At 61.0% G+C, this 17886-nt stretch overlaps 1 protein-coding gene across 1 annotated transcript; it reads left to right on the top strand.

Annotated features, from left to right (window-relative positions):
* Window positions 1-4992: 4992 nt before the first annotated feature.
* JAK3 (Janus kinase 3) lies at window positions 4993-17874 on the top strand. Its single transcript, XM_040086522.2, has 23 exons — window positions 4993-5203; window positions 5495-5618; window positions 5713-5824; window positions 6126-6271; window positions 6891-7176; window positions 8047-8160; window positions 8237-8394; window positions 8617-8728; window positions 9371-9557; window positions 9875-9999; window positions 10082-10216; window positions 10300-10384; window positions 10485-10612; window positions 11227-11365; window positions 11952-12103; window positions 12628-12778; window positions 12847-12986; window positions 13174-13363; window positions 14042-14166; window positions 14706-14878; window positions 15742-15859; window positions 15955-16065; window positions 16894-17874. The coding sequence occupies exons 1-23, from the start codon at window positions 4993-4995 to the stop codon at window positions 17008-17010; spliced, it is 3339 nt and encodes a 1112-aa protein (XP_039942456.1). The 3' UTR covers window positions 17011-17874.
* The last annotated feature ends 12 nt before the right edge of the window (window positions 17875-17886 follow it).

Consider the following 17886-nt stretch of genomic DNA (forward strand, 5'->3'; position numbering starts at 1 on the left):
GCGCGCGGCGCCGGTCACGTGGCGCGGCCTGTCCCGCCCCCCCGCCGTGCCGGGCGCGGCCTAAGTGAGGGGTCGGGAAATGGGAGATAACGAATGAAGGGTTCCTCTGCTTAATTTCGAGTAACTGCACGGGCAGAGTGCTGCTGTTAGTGCTGTTAAAGCGACTGACCTGCCTCAGGTCCAATGCTTGCTCGCGTTATTAAATTTTATAAAAGGTAGCAGAACCGGGGTTGAACAACACCTCGAGGTTTAGTAAGCGGTTGGGGGTTTTTGGTTTTGTTGTTTTTTTGGGGGGTTTTTTTTGCATGTTTTTGGTGTTTTGGGGTGGTTTTTTTTTGTCTGTTTGTTTTGTTGTTGGGTATTCCACCTGAACATGAAGTTTTGACCTACCAAAAGCGCTCCGGTGCAATTGAAGTCCCTGAAATAAGCCTGGGGTGTTATATACGGAATAAAGTCTCAGGGTTCTCAGGTGAGCACCTGAAATTGATGGGAGACTGTTTTGCATTAGTCACTCTGAAAATGAGATATTTAATTTCACGAGTGGGATGTGAAGAGATTCCTTGGTGCCTGAACAGCGTGCTTGAACCGTACCACAGGCCAACACATTAAACCAGCAGAAAATACACAATATTACAGACTATTTTAGAGACTGATAAAGGATCAAGAAGACTCCAATACAGACCTTTTACTTTGCCTGTGTGTACTTGATAACCTGTTTTCTTTGTGCTCAGTGCAGAGAGTTACCTATGGGATGGCCAGGGATTTTTGTAAGTAAATACTTTCGTCAGATACATAGATAAAGGCATCTTGTATGCTTTTCATTCATAGGTATATTATAATTGAGTTCTTGGTCTTAAAAGCCAGACACAAAATGCACAGTGACTCTCATTTAGCATTGGTTCACCAAGGAGGACGATCCAGACCACTTAAAGTACATTCAGACTGTGGGCCTGATGCAAGAAGAGGAATGTGGATGTGTGGCGAGCTCAGTGGAGAGCAAACTGAGCCTAATAAAATAAAATATTGCTCGAATAAAAAGCGATACCAATAATGCCCACAAATAAAAAGCCTGGGGTCTCCATTTTGGGTATTTTTCTTTCAATAAACTCAACCATCTGAAGTATGCTGCTGTAATTCAGGTGAGTCCAGCCTGCCAGTTTCTGTGGAAAAGGAATCAGGTGAGTCTACACTGTCAGATATGTAGAGCAGTTGAGTCTGTTAGGGAGGTGTTAGGGACACACAGCATCGCTTTCCCACGGAACCCCGGGCACAGGAGTGTTGGAGTCCAGGGCATTCCTTTGGCTGCCCTGGAGGGTCAGAGACCTGCACAGGGGGGTCTGGGACCCTGGCACAGAGCCCAGAGGGACCTTGGCTTTGATCCCAGTCCATGGGAAAGGCTTCCTGCACTGTGGGAAGGATTGCAGGCCACAAGAGTGTGAAAGATTGGAGTTTAGTTTATCACAGGGTGAGAAAACAGTAGGTTTGGGTTTTAGTATGGAAGTGAATGGGAGCAAGATGGAGGATTTCGGGCGTTGTCTCCTGCTTCTTCTTTCTTCTTCCCTCACTCCATTTCAGCAGTGATGGTGGCACAAAGCAGTTTAAAGAGATTGGGTCAGAGTAGGGATGAGCTGTTTAGTATAAGTGATAGATATTGGCAAATAATGATAAATAAAGAACACACAGCAATTAGTATAAAAAATAACGACAGCCCAGTGCAAGGAGGAGTCGAGGAGTCACCAGATGCCCGAGCAGCTGCACAGACCTTTGTTGGGCACTGAGAAAATTGTAAGATAAGGAACAATAAACAAAGCGCGCAACCTTGAAAAATCAGAACCTGAAGACTCTGTCTCTTTCTTGCATTTGGCTCAGGGCTTTGCAGAAGGCAAAAAGACTCTGAAACCACCTGAATCTTGGAACTAAAAACCAAGACAGGAGCAGCTTCTCTCTTTTTCCCCCTCAGGGAATCTTGTGGCAGCTCGGGAATGGGAGCAACCCCAAAACCCAGCACAGGGGGAGAGAGGATGGGAGTGACCCCAGAACCCAGGAGAGGAGGAGAGGGGATGGGATGGGAGCGATCCCAAAAACCAGCACAGGGTGGGCACGGGATGGGAGTGATGATGAGCTGAGCCAGGTGTAATAGACTATGAACACGAAGAAAAGTTCCAATAGGAATTTATTACATTATAGCAGGCAAAGCAAAGGCAAATACAGCGCTGGACGGCAGGGGAGTCTCGCTCCACCAACTGCCGTGAATTGGTAGATTTTTCAGTCTTGCTTTTATCTTGCTTCTTTCCTCCGATGATGTATGTGCAGGCACATCCAGAGGAATTTGGCCCCGCCTCGGCCGGGCCCCCCAGCCCCTGGATGGCCGACATGAGGCTGGCGACAGCGACAGCCGACATCCCGACATCCGCCGGCCGCCCGTGGAAAGATCCGAGGGCTTCTGGCTGCCTTTGGGCAGCCCGTGGAGATCAGCAGCATCAGCGCCAGGACTCCGCAATCCCACGGGATGAAGGTGACATCCCGGGGCTCCCTGAGGAGCTGGCATGGTGGCTTCGGGGTGCAGAGGATCCCCCCAAAAACGGGCACCTGCTGGAGGGTGGGGACGCGGGGACTTGGCGAGGGGTTAGGCTGGGGCTCGGCAGGAGGAGAGATTGGAGGAAGAGAAAATTCCTTGGAATGGGAGCAGCGAGAGAAGGCAGGAGCGGGGGGGTTGTGCCTCACCCCGTGCCCTCTGCGCCCTTCCCGGGCAAAGGGAAGGGTCCGACCGGGAACTGCCAGAGTTTGGCACGGGGGATTGCTCCGATCCCTCCGCGCTCCCGCTGCTCCGGCCACCGGCTCCAGGGAAGCGTCGGCACCGGGAGCGAGAAGGGAGGGAGGCAGCGACCCCTCCCCAAAGCAGCACGAGGGGAAAATAGAAAACAACAAACCCGAGGGAAAGAAACCTTTACCCAGAACGAGCAAAGCTGTTGTTAGCGGCAGAGAGGGACGGACCGGCTGTGCCGAGCCCGGGGAGTCCTCGGGAGGTGCTGAGGGGTCCGACCGTGCCCCGAGCTGCTCCGGGCGGTTGTGGGGAAGGTTCGGGGCTCAGGGAGGGAGGATGGAGCTGCCGTAACCCCTTCGCTGCCGCACGGCCGCCGAGCCCCGGGAGCGGCGGTGGCGGGGCAGGACCGGCGGCTCCCGGAGGGATGCGTGGCACCGGGCGTGGGGCTGGCACCGGGCGTGGGGCTGGCACCGCTTCTTCATCCCCTGGCACCGACACTGCTTTGTCCCGCTCGGGCCTTGGATGGGTTTTGGGGATTTCCGTGCTCTTGTCCCAAAACCCCGCGGGTGAGGCTGGGCTTGGGGCAGGGGGACAGTCCTGGTGGGCACGGAGCTGCTGTGCTGGAGCTGTGGCCTCCGATGTGTCACTGTCCCCTCCAAGGTGTGGCCATGGAGGAAGTGTCCACTCCGAGGTGTCACTGCAAGGTCACTGTCCCCTACACAGCATCACCACGAGGTCACTGTCACCTCCTCGAGCCATCACCTCGAAGTCTGTGTCCCTTCCAGACCATCACCACGAGGTCACTGTCCCCTCCAGACCATCACCACGAGGTCACTGTCCCCTCCAGACCATCACCACGAGGTCACTGTCCCTTCCAGACCATCACCACGAGGTCTCTGTCCCCTCCAGGCCATCACCACGAGGTCTCTGTCCCCTCCAGACCATCACCACGAGGTCACCGTCCCCTCCAGGCCATCACCACGAGGTCACCGTCCCCTCCAGGCCATCACCATGAAGGCCCCATCCCCTCCAAGGTGTCACCATGGTGGCATTGTCCCCTCTGAGGTGTCACCCCGAAGGTCCCGTCCCTTCCAAGGTGTCACCACGGAGCCACCGCCCCCTCTGAGAACTCCCCACCGGGCAGACTCGTGCCTCCAGCCCTGGTGGTGGCATTGTCCCCACCACTTGTCCCCGAGTGTGGGGACAGGGACAGGGCAGGACCCTTCCCATCCGCGGCTCCTTCTCCTCACGGGGCGGCTTTGGAGCAGCTCCAGGAGAAACACGGACTTGGGGCCACGTCCTCCGGGCGAGGACAGGCGACAGCACACGGCCCCAGGGGCTGGCACACGCCGAGCCCCGCCGTGGCACCTGGGGCAGCGCCGGGGACAGGAGGGGACACTGGGGGTGGCAGCAATGAGGGGATGGCAGCGCCTGGGTGTGATGTCCTGGCAGAGCATCCTCTGTCCCTGCGGTACCCACAGCGCCGGGACCCGGGGGGACCAGGGGGGACCCGGGGGTGGCAAGAGGGGACCAGGGGGTGCCCAGAGGAGTACACGGGAGTGCTCAGAGCTGTACCCGGGGGTGCCCAGAGGGGTATCTGGGGATGCCCAGAGGGGTACCCTGGGCTAGCCCAGGTTTTCAGCGCTTCAGCCACCCCGCACCCCAGAGTGTCGCGTTTTGTCCCCTCTCCCCTGCCAGGAAGCCGCACGCCCAGGAGGCCTCGGGCAGGAAGGAAGTCACCCCGGGGATTTTTTTATCTCTCTCCTTTGCTCGCAGCCACCTACGCACCCCCAGAAGCCCGGGTTGGCAGCGCGGCCCGGCCAGGACCCCCGCCCCCGGCACACAGAGAGACCCCCGGGACGGCTGAGGTACCGGGGCGGCATGGAGCAAGGATGGAGCAGGGACGGAGCAGGGAAGGATTTAGTGATGGAGCCGGGACTGGAGAAGGAGTTGGAGCTGGGGATGGAGCCGGGGTTGGAGCAGGGGCTGGTTCCGTGTCCTCCCTGCTCACACCGGGAGCGCTGAGGAGGAGCGGCCGTGAGGATGGGACAAGCTGGGAAGAGGGAGGGGGATATCCAACAGCGTGCCTCAGTTTCCCCTCCCTCCTTCCCAAGAAGCCCCCATCCCCGCCCTGCGGCTGCTGCTGCGGCGTTTGAGGGTGATGCGGGAAGGGCAGGTGCGGGACCAAGGGGTCACCCCGAGCCCCCCCTTTCCTTGCAGCGCCCTCCATGGCCCCGCTGGGCGAGGACACCCCGCTGATCGGGGGCCGCTCCTGCAGCCTGTCCTCGGGCGAGAGCGGCACCCTGCAGGTGCTGCTGTACCACCGAGCCCCCGGCACGGCCCCGGGCACGGCCCCCGGCAGCGCGGCCGGAGCGCTCACCTTCACCTGCGGGGAGTTCACCGCCGAGGAGCTCTGCGTGCGCGCCGCCAAAGCCTGCGGTGAGCGCCGGGAACGGGGGTCCTGGGGGCCCTGGGGGTGGACATGGGGTCCTGGAGTTGGGAACGGGGGTCCTGTGGCTGAGAATGGGCTCCTGGGGGTGGGAATGGTGTCCAGGGGGTGGTCCTGGATTTGGGTACGGGGTTCTGGGTGTGGGAATGGGGGTCACAGAGCAGTTGTGCTGTCACAGAGAGGCTGTGATGTCACAGAGGTGCCCTGTGATGTCACAGAGCAGCTATGATGTCACAGAGGTGCCCTGTGATGTCACAGAGCTGTCTCATCTCTGTCCCCAGGCGTGCTGCCCGTGTGCCACCCTCTCTTCGCGCTGGCCACGGAGGATCTGAGCTGCTGGTTCCCCCCAAACCACACGTTCCGGGTGGAGGAGTGCCGCAGCCAGGTCGTGGTGTACCGGATCAGGTTCGGCCCCGCCCGCCTCCCGGGGCTCCCGCGCGCTTTTGGGGTCGTGCTCTCTGGGCCGTGCGGCGCTGAGACCCCTCTGCTGCCCCGTCAGGTTCTTCTTCCCCAACTGGTGCGGGCTGGGACAGTGCCACCGCCTCCAGCTGCTCAACGGCCCCGCCAGCCCTGTCCTGGACTACCCTGCCATTGATTACCTGTTCGCACAGGTGAGCAAAGCCAGCCTGGCTTCTCCTCCTCTTCATCCTCCTCCTCCTCTTCCACCCCTGGGAGATGTGGATCCCCTTCCCTGGCTCACCTGGAGCAGCTCGTGGCCACCCTGGGGTGGGCACGGGGAGCCCTGAGTCTCCGAGACGGGGTCGCTCTGTCCCCTGGGTGGGGACAGGGAAACGGCAGAGCGTGGGCAGGGTGTGACACCCGCGGGCGGTGGGACACGAGGGTGACACCAGCACGGCTCGGGGGTCTCTCGGGAGATGGGGGAACCCCCCCTGAGCCTCGTGGCCCCCCCAGTCCCGCAGTGATTTCATCGGGGGCCGCGTGGCCCTGGGGCTGAGCCTGCCCACACAGGAGCAGTGCCTGAGCCTGGCCGTGCTGGACATGCTGCGCATCGCCAAGGAGGAGAGGCAGAGCCCGGGACAGCTCTGCAGCCACGTCAGGTGAGACTGGGGGACACGGTGCCACTCACGGGATGGCCTGGCATGGCTGGGGACAGCCTGAATCCCATGGGGACAGTGTAACACCAATGGGGACAGCCTGAATCCTATGGGAACAGTGTAACACCAATGGGGACAGCCTGAATCCTATGGGAACAGTGTAACACCAATGGGGACAGCCTGAATCCCATGGGGACAGTGTAACACCAGTGGGGACAGCCTGAATCCTATGGGGACAGTGTAACACCAATGGGGACAGCCTGAATCCTATGGGTACAGTGTAACACCCATGGGGACAGCCTGAATCCCATGGGGACAGTGTAACACCAATGGGGACAGCCTGAATCCTATGGGGACAGTGTAACACCAATGGGGACAGCCTGAATCCTATGGGAACAGTGTGACACCCATGGGGACAGCCCATCATGCCTGATGACAGCCTGAATCCTGTGGGGACACCCTGACACTGCTGGGGGAATCTCGACACCCCTGGAGACAGCCTGGTGTTGATTGGGACACCCTAACACCCCTGGGGACAGCGTAGCACCCCCGGGGACACCCAGCCACCCCGGGGACACTCGGGGACGCCCCGACACGCTGGCACGTCTCCGTCTCCCCGCAGCTACAAGTCGTGCCTGCCGGCGCCTCTGCGGGCGCAGATCCAGCAGCACAACTTCGTGACCCGCAAGCGCCTGCGCCGCCGCTTCGGCAAATCCCTGCGGCGCCTCGGGGGCTGCTGCCACGCCGACGGGCCGCACCTGAAGCTCAAGTACCTGCTGGACCTGGAGCGGCTCCAGCGCCGAGGCTGCGAGGAGATTTTCCGCGTGCGCTCGCCCGGCTCGGCGGCGCCCATCGCCATCCACGTGTCCGGCGACGGCGGCGTGGCCTGGAGCTGCGGCGGCTCCGAGGTGCGGCACGGCGCGCTGCGCGACGGGGCTGTCACCCGTCGGGTCGTCCCCTTTTTCTGACGGGGTTCCAGAGAGGAGTTTTAAGGGGTTTTGTTCCGTTTTCGGTCTCGTGTCGAGGTACGGGTGCTATGAATGGCGACGTCGCGATCAGAAGCCAAACTGTTTCCTGATTACAATAGAAGCAGATCTTTGGCTCATCGGCTTTTGCTGCACAATGCTGTGAATCCCTTAAAGCCAATCATCTAAAATTACCCCTCGTGGGTCCCACTACAATGCATTTTTCACAGTTCTATTTCTCAAAAGTATCTAGTCTTATTTGCAACCCATCCTTTGAAACTTACTTCCAGTTCCATTTCTCCCTGAACAACATCCATTCCATTCCATGGCGTTTCTAAGTCAGCGTTTCTTATCTCAAAGTTTGCAAACGGACGCACGAGACCACGCGAGCATTCTGTCAGGCTTTGGGGATTCTCTAGAGATCCATTTCCCACGTTTCCCTATTTCCCTATTGAATGGAAAAAAATCTTCTTTGATGGCCTTGTTCGTCGTTCGCCACGCGCAGTGAAGTACACGAGGGGCTGTCGCTAATTTATCACAATCAGTGCATTTAAACTATTTTGCAAAGTTCCCTTAACCAAAGTGCAAAACCTTCATCCTTCAAACGAATCCTCTAACCACGATCCATCGCCCCTCGTGATTCGAGCCGTTAAATCTTTCAGCTTTTGTGCGAAACCTCCATCCTTCAAACGAATCTTGTAACCACGATCCATCGCCCCTCGTGATCCGAGCCGTTAAATCTTTCAGCTTTTGGGGGCTGGGGAGCTGGGGTGGGGGGACACAGGCTTGTCACCCCTCGCTGTCCCCTCGCAGAGCCGCCAGCACTTCTGCGACTTCCCCGACATCGCCGACATCAGCATCAAGCAGGCGGCGAGCGCGGCGGAGAACCGGCTGGTCACCCTCACCAAGGCGGACGGCCGGGCGCTGGTGAGCTCGGGGAGGGTCTGGGGAGCCCCCGGGAGGGGCTGGAGGGGATGAGGGGGTGACGCCAAGGCCGGCGCAGGAGGTGGAGTTCCCCACGCTGCGGGAGGCTCGGTCCTTCGTGGCTCTGCTCGACGGCTACTACCGGCTGACGGCGGACGCGCAGCACTACTTCTGCAGGGAGGTGGCACCTCCGCGGCTGCTGGAGGACCTGGAGAATCAGTGCCACGGGCCCATCAGGTGGGCACCGCCGCCCCCAGAGCAGCCCCGAGCCCGGGGGGACGCGGGGAGGGAGGGGACGGAACTGCCACTGGCACGAGTGGGTCACCACGGGGTTTGGGGGTCTGGCTCTTCCTCCTGCTCCTCCTGCTCCTCTGGCACGGGGGATTTGGGGAGGGGCTGGGCACAGGAGGTGCCCGCGATGTCCCCGAGGGGCACCGCGGCCATCCCCGCCCTTGGCAGCGCCGAGTTTGCGGTGAACAAGCTGGAGGCGGCCGGCGGCGCCCCGGGGCTGTTCCTGCTGCGCCGCAGCCCCCAGGACTTCGACAGTTACCTGCTGACCGTGTGCGTGCAGGTGAGACCCCGGGCTTTGGGAGGGGCCAGGGAGGGTGACACTGCCCTGGCACCCACAGGGAGTGGTGACACTGCCCTGGCACCTGTGGGAGTGGTGACACAGCCCTGGCACCTATGGGAGTGGTGACACAGCCCTGGCACCTATGGGAGTGGTGACACAGCCCTGGCACCCACAGGGAGTGGTGACACTGCCCTGGCACCTGTGGGGACAGTGACACTGCCCTGGCACCTGTGGGGACGGTGACACAGCCCTGGCACCTATGGGGAGGGTGACACTGCCCTGGCACCTGTGGGAGTGATGACAGTGCCCTGGCACCTGTGGGAGTGATGACACAGCCCTGACACCTGTGGGAGTGATGACACTGCCCTGGCACCTGCTGGGACAGAGCCGCCGCAGCTGCCTGGAGGTTACACAGTGGCACTGCCATGTCCGGGATGTCACCTGGGGGTCCCTAAGGCCCACCCTGAGCCACGTGTCCCTGTCCCAGTCCTTCCTTGGGGGCACCAGCACCACGAGCCAGCTGTGCCGCAAACACCTGGCGCTGCTGCGCGGCGTCACCCTCGGCAGCCCGCCGTGTCCCCGAGGGGCAGGAGGGTGTCCCGGGGGTCCCGGGGGGACGCTGACCCCTGTGCTTCCCCCCAGACGCGCTCCGGCCGGGATTACAGGCGGTGCCGGATCCGGCAGGACGAGGACGGACGCGTGCGGCTGTCGGGGGTGGCGCGGAGGTTCTGCAGCCTGCGGGAGCTGCTGGACACCTACGGGCACCGCGGGCTGCAGGCCGAGGGGGCACCCATGCGCCTGGAGGTGGCCTGTCCCCCCCGGGCCAAAGGTGACACGGGCAGGGGCGTCACAGAGCGGGTGGTGAGGTCATAGAGTGTCTGTGATGTCACAGAGTGAATGCGTGACCTCACAGAGCTGCTGTGATGTCACAGAGTAGATGTGTGATGTCACAGAGGGGCTGTGATGTCACAGAGTATATGTGTGATGTCACAGAGTATATGTGTGATGTCACAGAGGGGCTGTGATGTCACAGAACAGGCTTTGCCATCACAGGGCAGCTGTGTGATGTCACAGGGTGTCTGTGTGATGTCCCCAGCCGGGGGTCCCCTTCCCAAGCCCCCCCTCACGCCCTCTCCCCGCTCCCAGAGAAGTCCAACCTGCTGATCGTGCGCAGCGGCGTCCCCCGTCCCCCCGGGTCCCCTCCCGCCGCCCGGCGCCGCAGCCTCCAGCAGATGATGTTCCACAAGATCGACCCGCAGAGCCTGACCCGGGTACGGGGGACAGCGGGGCCACGCGGGGAGGGTGGCACACGGGGGGACAGGGACCCCCTGGCAACGTCCCCGTGTCCCCCAGGGCGAGAGCCTGGCCCAGGGCTCCTTCACCCACATCTACAAGGGCATCAAACAGGAGCAGGACGAGGAGGACGGACCCCGGCAGACGCCGGTGGTGCTCAAGGTCATGGACAGCAGCCACCGCAACTGCCTGGAGGTGAGGGGGCGGCGCTGCCACCTCCGGGGTGTCACCTGGGGGGTCCCTGGGGGCCCGCCCTGAGCCGTGTGTCCCTGTCCCAGTCCTTCCTGGAGGCCGCCAGCACCATGAGCCAGCTGTCCCACAAGCACCTGGTGCTGCTGCACGGCGTCAGCCTCAGCAAGGACAGTGAGTGTCCGGCGGGGCGGTGGCCACGGGGCCACCTGGGCACCCCCTGACCCTTTTTTTTGGTCCCCCCCCGCCCCGTTTTGCCCCCGGGTGCCCCCAGGTGTGATGGTGCAGGAGCACGTCCGGGGCGGGCCGCTGGACCTGTACCTGCGCAAGCAGCGCGGCGCCGTGACCACGGGCTGGAAGCTGACAGTGGCCAAGCAGCTGGGCTACGCCCTCAACTACCTGGTGAGCCCCCGGCGGTGCCTGCAGCTCTTCCCGCGGCTTTTCCAGGGTCCCAGGGATCTCCGGGATCCCGGGGTGCCCTGCACCCGGAGCCTGCAGCAGCGGTGCAGCACTGCGCTGCAGCCCCGGCGCATGCACGGCTGCTGTGAGTGCATGGGCGTGGATCCCGTGTGAGCGTGTACTGAGGATCCCACAGATCCACATCCCATGGATCACAGGGGTCAACATCCCATGGATCCCGTGTGGGTGTGTCCTGGGGATCCCAAACATCCACATTCTACAGATCCCATGTACCCTGATCCCATGGATCCCACACATCCCATGGATCCCACAGGTCTACATCCCATGGATCCTGTGTGGGCATGTCCTGGGGATCCCAAACATCCACATTCTACGGATCCCATGTACCCTGATCCCATGGATCCCACACATCCCATGGATCCTGTGTGGGCATGTCCTGGGGATCCCAAACATCCACACCCCCATAGTCCATGGATCCCACGGATCCCCAGCCCACATCTCCCAATCCATCCCCCTCCCACGCCTCCCACCCACCCTTGGTGTCCCCCCCAGCCCACCCCACCCTGAGGGTCCCCGTCCCTCTTTCCCCCACCCAGGAGGACAAGAAAATCCCGCACGGGAACGTCTCTGCTAAGAAGGTGCTGCTGGCCCGGGAGGGGGACACGGCCGGAGGGAGCCCCCCGTTCATCAAACTCAATGACCCCGGGGTCAGCGTCACCGTCCTGGCCCGGGACAGTGAGTGGGGGTCCCGGGGGTGCTGGGTTTGGGGTTCTGGCTTTGGGTACGGGGTCCTGTGCTCATCCTTGATGGGGAATCCTGGCTGTGGGCTCCGGGTTCCAGCTCTGGATTTGGGGTTCTGGATCTGAGGTCCTGGTTCTGGGTTTGGAGTCCTGGTTCTGGGTTTTGGATTTGGGGTCCTGGATCTGGGTTTGGGATCCTGTGTTCATCCTTGAAAGGGGGTCCTGCCTGCAGGCTTGGGGTTCTGGCTTTGGGTACGGGGTCCTGTACTCATCCTCAATGGGGAATCCTGGCTCTGGGTTTGGGGTCCTGGTTCTGGGTTTGGGGTCCTGGCTCTGGGTTTGGGGTCCTGGTTCTGGGTTTGGGGTCCTGGCTCTGGGTTTGGGGTCCTGGCTCTGGGTTCGGGGTCCTGTGCTTATCCTCAGTGGGGAATCCTGGCTGTGGGCTCTGCATCCCCTTCATCAGACTCAACCACCCCGCGGTCAGGGTCGCACCCTGGCCTGGAGCAGTGACTGGGGGGTCCTGGGGGGGTCCTGGGGTGCTGAGCCCCCCGTGGGTGCTGAGGGGGCCGGGCTCCCCGCAGTGCTGCTGGAGCGGATCCCGTGGGTGGCCCCCGAGTGCGTCAGCGATCCCGGGAGCCTGGCGCTGCCGGCCGACAAGTGGGGCTTCGGAGCCACCCTCTGGGAGATCTTCAGTGGGGGGAACATGCCCCTGAGCCTGCAGGAGCCCCAGAGGGTGAGGCTGGTCCCAGCGGGACCCTGGAATTCCGGCATTCCTGCCCCATCCTGCTGGATCCTGATCCTCCTGCCCCATCCTGCTGGATCCTGATCCTCCTGCCCCATCCCACTGGATCCCGATCCTCCTGCCCTATCCTGCTGGATCCTGATCCTCCTACCCCATCCTGCTGGATCCTGATCCTCCTGCCCCATCCCACTGGATCCTGATCCTCCTACCCCATCCTGCTGGATCCTGATCCTCCTGCCCCATGCCGCTGGATCCCGGCATTCCTGCCCCATCCTCCTGCCCTGTCCTGCTGCTTCCAGACCCTCCTGCCCCATCCCATTGTATCCCATTCCCTGCCCCATACCCTACTATACCATCCCACCCTATCCCATGGATTCCATCCCATGGATCCCATCCCGTATTCCCATCCCATCCCTCCTGCCCCATCCCGCCGCACCCTCCCCCAGCTCGGGGTCGCTCAGGGGCTCTCTGGGGGTCCCGCATCCCCCCGATCCCCCTCTCCCACCCTCCCACAGAAGCTGGAATTTTACCAGAGCCGCCAGCAGCTCCCTGCTCCCAAGTGGCCGGAGCTGGCCGCGCTGGTGGCCCAGTGCATGGAATACGAGCCCCAGCGCCGGCCCTGCTTCCGCGCCCTCATCCGCGACCTCAACAGCCTCATCACCTCCGGTGGGCGCCGGGACGGGCCGGGGGGGACGCCGGGGACCCCGCAGCGGCCTCACCCCCCTCTCCCACAGACTACGAGCTGCTCTCGGAGCTGTCCCCCACGGATGCGACGCTCCGGGATGGCTTCTGGGGCCACGATTCCCTGGCCATGAGCCAGGATCCCGAGCACTTCCAGGAGCGGCACCTCAAGTACATCTCGCTGCTGGGAAAGGTGGGGGCACGGGGGAGACCCCGAACCCCAAAACTCGGCGCTTCCCTTCCCTGATTCGGGGTGTGGGACGTTCCTGGCTGTGCTGAGAAAAAATTCCCGAGCGTCCCGCTCTGTGTGAGGGATTTTGGGGAGGGATAAGGCGCTGGGAACGCGGGCAGCACCCCAAATTCCGTTTCCCTGCGTCCAGGGGAATTTTGGGAGCGTGGAGCTGTGCCGCTACGACCCGCTGGGCGACAGCACGGGCGAGCTGGTGGCCGTGAAGAAGCTGCAGCAGGATTCGGCCAAGGAAATTCGGGATTTCGAGCGGGAGATCCAAATCCTGCACTCGCTGCAGCACGACTTCATCGTCCAGTACCGGGGGGTTTGCTACAGCCGCGGTGAGCTGGGAATGGGGCGGGAAATGGGGCAGGGATTGAACTGGGAATGGAGCAGTGAATGGAGCAGGAATTGAAAGGGGAATGGGGCGGGAATGGGGCAGGGATTGAATTGGGAATGAGGCAGTGAATGGAGCAGGGATTGAAAGGGGAATGGGGCAGGAATGGGGCAGGAATAGGGCTGGGATTGAACTGGGAATGGAGCAGGGATTGAAAGGGGAATGGGGCGGGAATGGGGCAGGAATGGGGCAGGAATAGGGCAGGGATTGAACTGGGAATGGGGCAGTGAATGGAGCAGGGATTGAAAGGGGAATGGGGCGGGAATGGAGCGGGGATTGAAAGGGGAATGGGGCAGTGAATGGAGCGGGGATTGAAAGGGGAATGGGGCGGGAATGGAGCGGGGATTGAAAGGGGAATGGGGCAGGAATGGGGCAGGGATTGAACTGGGAATGGAGCAGTGAATGGAGCGGGGATTGAACTGGGAATGGAGCAGTGAATGGAGCGGGGATTGAAAGGGGAATAGGGCGGGAATGGGGCAGGGAATGGGGTGGGAATGGGGCAGGGAATGTGACAGGGATTGAACTGGGGATGTGACAGGGAATGGGGCAGGGAATGTGGCAGGGAGTGGGCAGGGATCCTCGATCCCTTCTCCGGCCATCCCCGTGCTGGATTTGGCTCCAGGAATGCGCGGGCTGCGCCTGGTGATGGAATTCCTGCCCAACGGCTGCCTGCGGGATTTCCTGCAGAAGAACCAGCCCCGCCTGGAGCACAGGACGCTGCTCCTCTACGCCTGGCAGATCTGCAAGGTGGGGCCGGGGCGGGAATGGGGGGAATGGGGGTGCTGCTGTCCCGGGATGGGGCTGGAGCGGTGCCAAGGGTCAGCCCTGGATCCTGCCCCTGCCAGCGGCTCTGTCCTGGCCGGAGCAATGCCATGGATCACCCACGGGTCACCCAAGGGTCATTGTCCAGCTGGAATGATCCCCCAGGAATGCTCCTGGGTCCCATCTCTGGCGAGCAGCTGAGTCCTGGCCAGAGCAATGCCACGGGTCACCTAAGGGTCACCCAAGGGTCATTGTCCAGCCCTGGGGATGCTGCAGTGTCCTTGTCCCTGCCAGCAGCTCTGTCCCGGCTGGAGCAATGCCCCGCTCACCCCTCAGCTGTGACCCAGCCAGGATGGGCCCCTGTGGTGTTCCCGAGCCCTGGGGCCGTGTCCCCAGCTGTGTCCCCAGCTGTGTCCCCAGCTGTGTCCCCAGCCATGTCCCCAGCCATGTCCCCAGCCGTGTCCCCAGCCGTGTCCCCAGCCGTGTCCCCAGCCGTGTCCCCTCGAGCAGCCGCCTCCCGGCAGGGCATGGAGTACCTGGGGGCGCGGCGCTGCGTGCACCGGGACCTGGCCAGCAGGAACATCCTGGTGGAGAGCGACAGCCACGTCAAGATCGGCGACTTCGGGCTGGCCAAGCTGCTGCCGCAGGACAAGGATTACTACGTGGTGCGGGAGCCCGGCCAGAGCCCCGTCTTCTGGTGAGGGGGGGACACGAGGAGGGCTGGAATTCCAGCGGGATCCGGGGCTCAGGATCCCCTTCTCCCAAGGCTCAGAATCCCATCTTCCTGGAGCTCAGAATCTGTTTTTCCCGAGGCTCAGAATCCCCTTTTTGGGGGACTCAGGATCCCCTTATCCCGGGGCTCAGGATCCCTTTTTCCAAGGGCTCAGGATCCCCTTATCCCGGGGCTCAGGATCCCTTTTTCCAAGGGCTCAGGATCCCCTTTCCCAAGGGCTCATAATCCGCTTTTTCCAGGGTTCAGGATCCCCTTTTCTGGGGCTTAGGATCCCCTTTCCCAAGGGCTCATAATCCACTTTTCCCAGGCTCAGGATCCCCTTTTCCCAAAGCTCATAATCCGCTTTTCTCAGGCTCAGGATCCCCTTTTCCCAAAGCTCATAATCCACTTTTCCCAGGCTCAGGATCCCCTTTTCCCAAAGCTCACAATCCCCTTTTCCCAGGCTCAGGATCCCCTTTTCCCAAAGCTCATAATCCACTTTTCCCAGGCTCAGGATCCCCTTTTCCCAAAGCTCACAATCCCCTTTTCCCAGGCTCAGGATCCCCTTTTCCCAAAGCTCACAATCCCCTTTTCCCAGGCTCAGGATCCCCTTTTCCCAAAGCTCATAATCCACTTTTCCCAGGCTCAGGATCCCCTTTTCCCAAAGCTCACAATCCCCTTTTCCCAGGCTCAGGATCCCCTTTTCCCAAAGCTCACAATCCCCTTTTCCCAGGCTCAGGATCCCCTTTTCCCAAAGCTCATAATCCGCTTTTCCCAGGCTCAGGATCCCCTTTTCCCAAAGCTCATAATCCCCTTTTCCCAGGCTCAGGATCCCCTTTTCCCATCAGGTACGCTCCGGAATCCCTGGCTGACAACATCTTCTCCTGCGCCTCCGACACCTGGAGCTTCGGCGTGCTCCTCTACGAGCTCTTCACCTACAGCTCCAAGAGCAAGAGCCCCTCGGAGGTGACATTTCTTTTTTTTCCCCGGGAAAAGACGGGGTCATTCCCTCCGGGATGAACCCCCCCCGGTGCTCACGGATGTCCCCCCGTGCCCGGCAGGAATTCCTGCGGATGATGGGCACCGCCAGGCCGGCGCAGATCATCTGTCACCTGCTGGAGCTCCTCAAGGACAACCGGCGACTGCCGGCCCCCGACGGCTGTCCCTCGGAGGTGACAGCGCTGCCCCGGGGCTGGGACACTGAGCACCCCAGGAATGGGACACTGAGCACCCCAAAGAGCAGGGGAGGGACCCTAAATACCCCAGGGAAGAGACCCAAAACACCGCAGGGAAATGACCCTAAATACCACAGGGAAATGACCCAAAACACCCCAAAGAAGAGGGAAGGGACCCTAAATACTCCAGAGAAGGGACCCTAAATACCACAGGGAAATGACCCAAAACACCCCAAAGAAGAGGGAAGGGACCCTAAATACTCCAGAGAAGGGACCCTAAATACCACAGGGAAATGACCCTAAATGCCACAGGGAAGAGACCCTAAATATACCAGGGAAGAGACCCTAAATATCCCAGGGAAGGGACCCTGAGCACCCCAAAGAGGGAAGAGGCCCTAAATATCCCAGGGAAGAGACCCAAAATACCCCAGAGATGGGACCCTAAATACACCAGGGAAGGGATCCTAAATACTCCAGAGAAGGGACATTAAATACCAGAGGGAAATGACTCTGTGCACCCCAAAGAGAAAGAAAAGGATCCTAAATACCCCAGGGAAGGGACCCTGAGCACCCCAAAGGAGAGGGAAGAGACCCTAAATATCCCAGGGATGGGACACTAAATATCCCACAGAAGGGGCCCTGTGCACCCCAAAGAACAGGGTGGGCACTCTAAATACCTCAGGGAAATGACCCTAAATATCCCAGGGAAGAGATGCTGAGCACCCCAAAGGGCAGGGGAGGGTCCCTGAGCACCCCAAGGAGCAGGGTCCCCGGGGTGCCAGCCCTCCCCTGATGGCCTCGCCGTGTCCCTTGTCCCCTCCCCAGGTGTACTCGCTGATGATGAGCTGCTGGGCCTTCACCCCCGGCTCCAGACCCACTTTCGGGGATCTCTCCCCCAAAATCGAGGCGCTGCGGGATGGGCGGAGCAAAACCCGGGGGTAGCACCCCCCAAACTGCAACCCCCCGAATCCCACCGGGCCCCCCCCATTCCCGGGACCCCCCATTCCTGCTGATGCTTCAGCTTTTCCCCCCTTTTTTCCCTGTCCCCCCCCTCCACGGCAGAATTCAGCTTTATTTTCTTAAAGTTTGGTAAATTTTCCTGCCGGGATGAGCAGAGGGGCTCACACAGGGACAAAGACCCCCCCAGCCCTTCAGCTTTTCACCCTTTTCTCCCTCCCCATGGCAAGATTCAGCTTTATTTTACTAAAATTTGATAAATTTTCCTGCCGGGATGAGCAGAGGAGGAGGGGCTCACATAGGGACAAAGACCCCACACACATTTGGCTTTTCCCTCTTTTTTTTTCCCCTCCCTCCACGGCAGAATTCAGCTTTATTTTCTTAAAGTTTGGTAATTTTTCCTGCCAGGATGAGCAGAGGAGGGGGGGGTCACATGGGGACAAAGATCCCTCCATCCCTTCAGCTTTTCCCCCTTTTTTTTCCCTCTCTCCATGGCGGAATTCAGCTTTACTTTACTAAAATTTGTTGATTTTTCCTGCCGGGATGAGCTGAGGGCAGTGGGATGGAGCACTGGGACATCCCCAGACCCTCGGAATCCACACCCAGACCAGGACCAGCCCCGTTCCCTGCGGAATTCCTGGCACGCAGAAGGGAGCGGGATTTGCTCCTGCTTAACCCCAAATCCCCCCTGGAGAGACCCCCCCAGAGCCCCCCAGGTGCAGAATCCGGTGGGACAGGGATGGATCCGTGGATTTGGGGTCCCTGTCCGAGGTGGTGTCCCTGGAGCCCTCGCTGCAGAGCCCGGTGGGACAGGGACAGGGACAGATCCAGGCGGTGGCACCGTCCCAGATGTCACCAAGA

The sequence above is a fragment of the Hirundo rustica genome, chromosome 26 (assembly GCF_015227805.2).
Source record: "Hirundo rustica isolate bHirRus1 chromosome 26, bHirRus1.pri.v3, whole genome shotgun sequence".
Lineage (NCBI taxonomy): Eukaryota > Metazoa > Chordata > Aves > Passeriformes > Hirundinidae > Hirundo > Hirundo rustica.

Coding starts and splice junctions, on each gene's coding strand:
- JAK3 (XM_040086522.2), top strand. CDS start 4,993: ATGGCCCCGCTGGGCGAGGACACCCCGCTGATCGGGGGCCGCTCCTGC. Junction 5,619..5,712: donor GTCGTGGTGTACCGGATCAG/GTTCGGCCCCGC, acceptor CTGCCCCGTCAG/GTTCTTCTTCCCCAACTGGT. Junction 12,779..12,846: donor CAACAGCCTCATCACCTCCG/GTGGGCGCCGGG, acceptor CCTCTCCCACAG/ACTACGAGCTGCTCTCGGAG.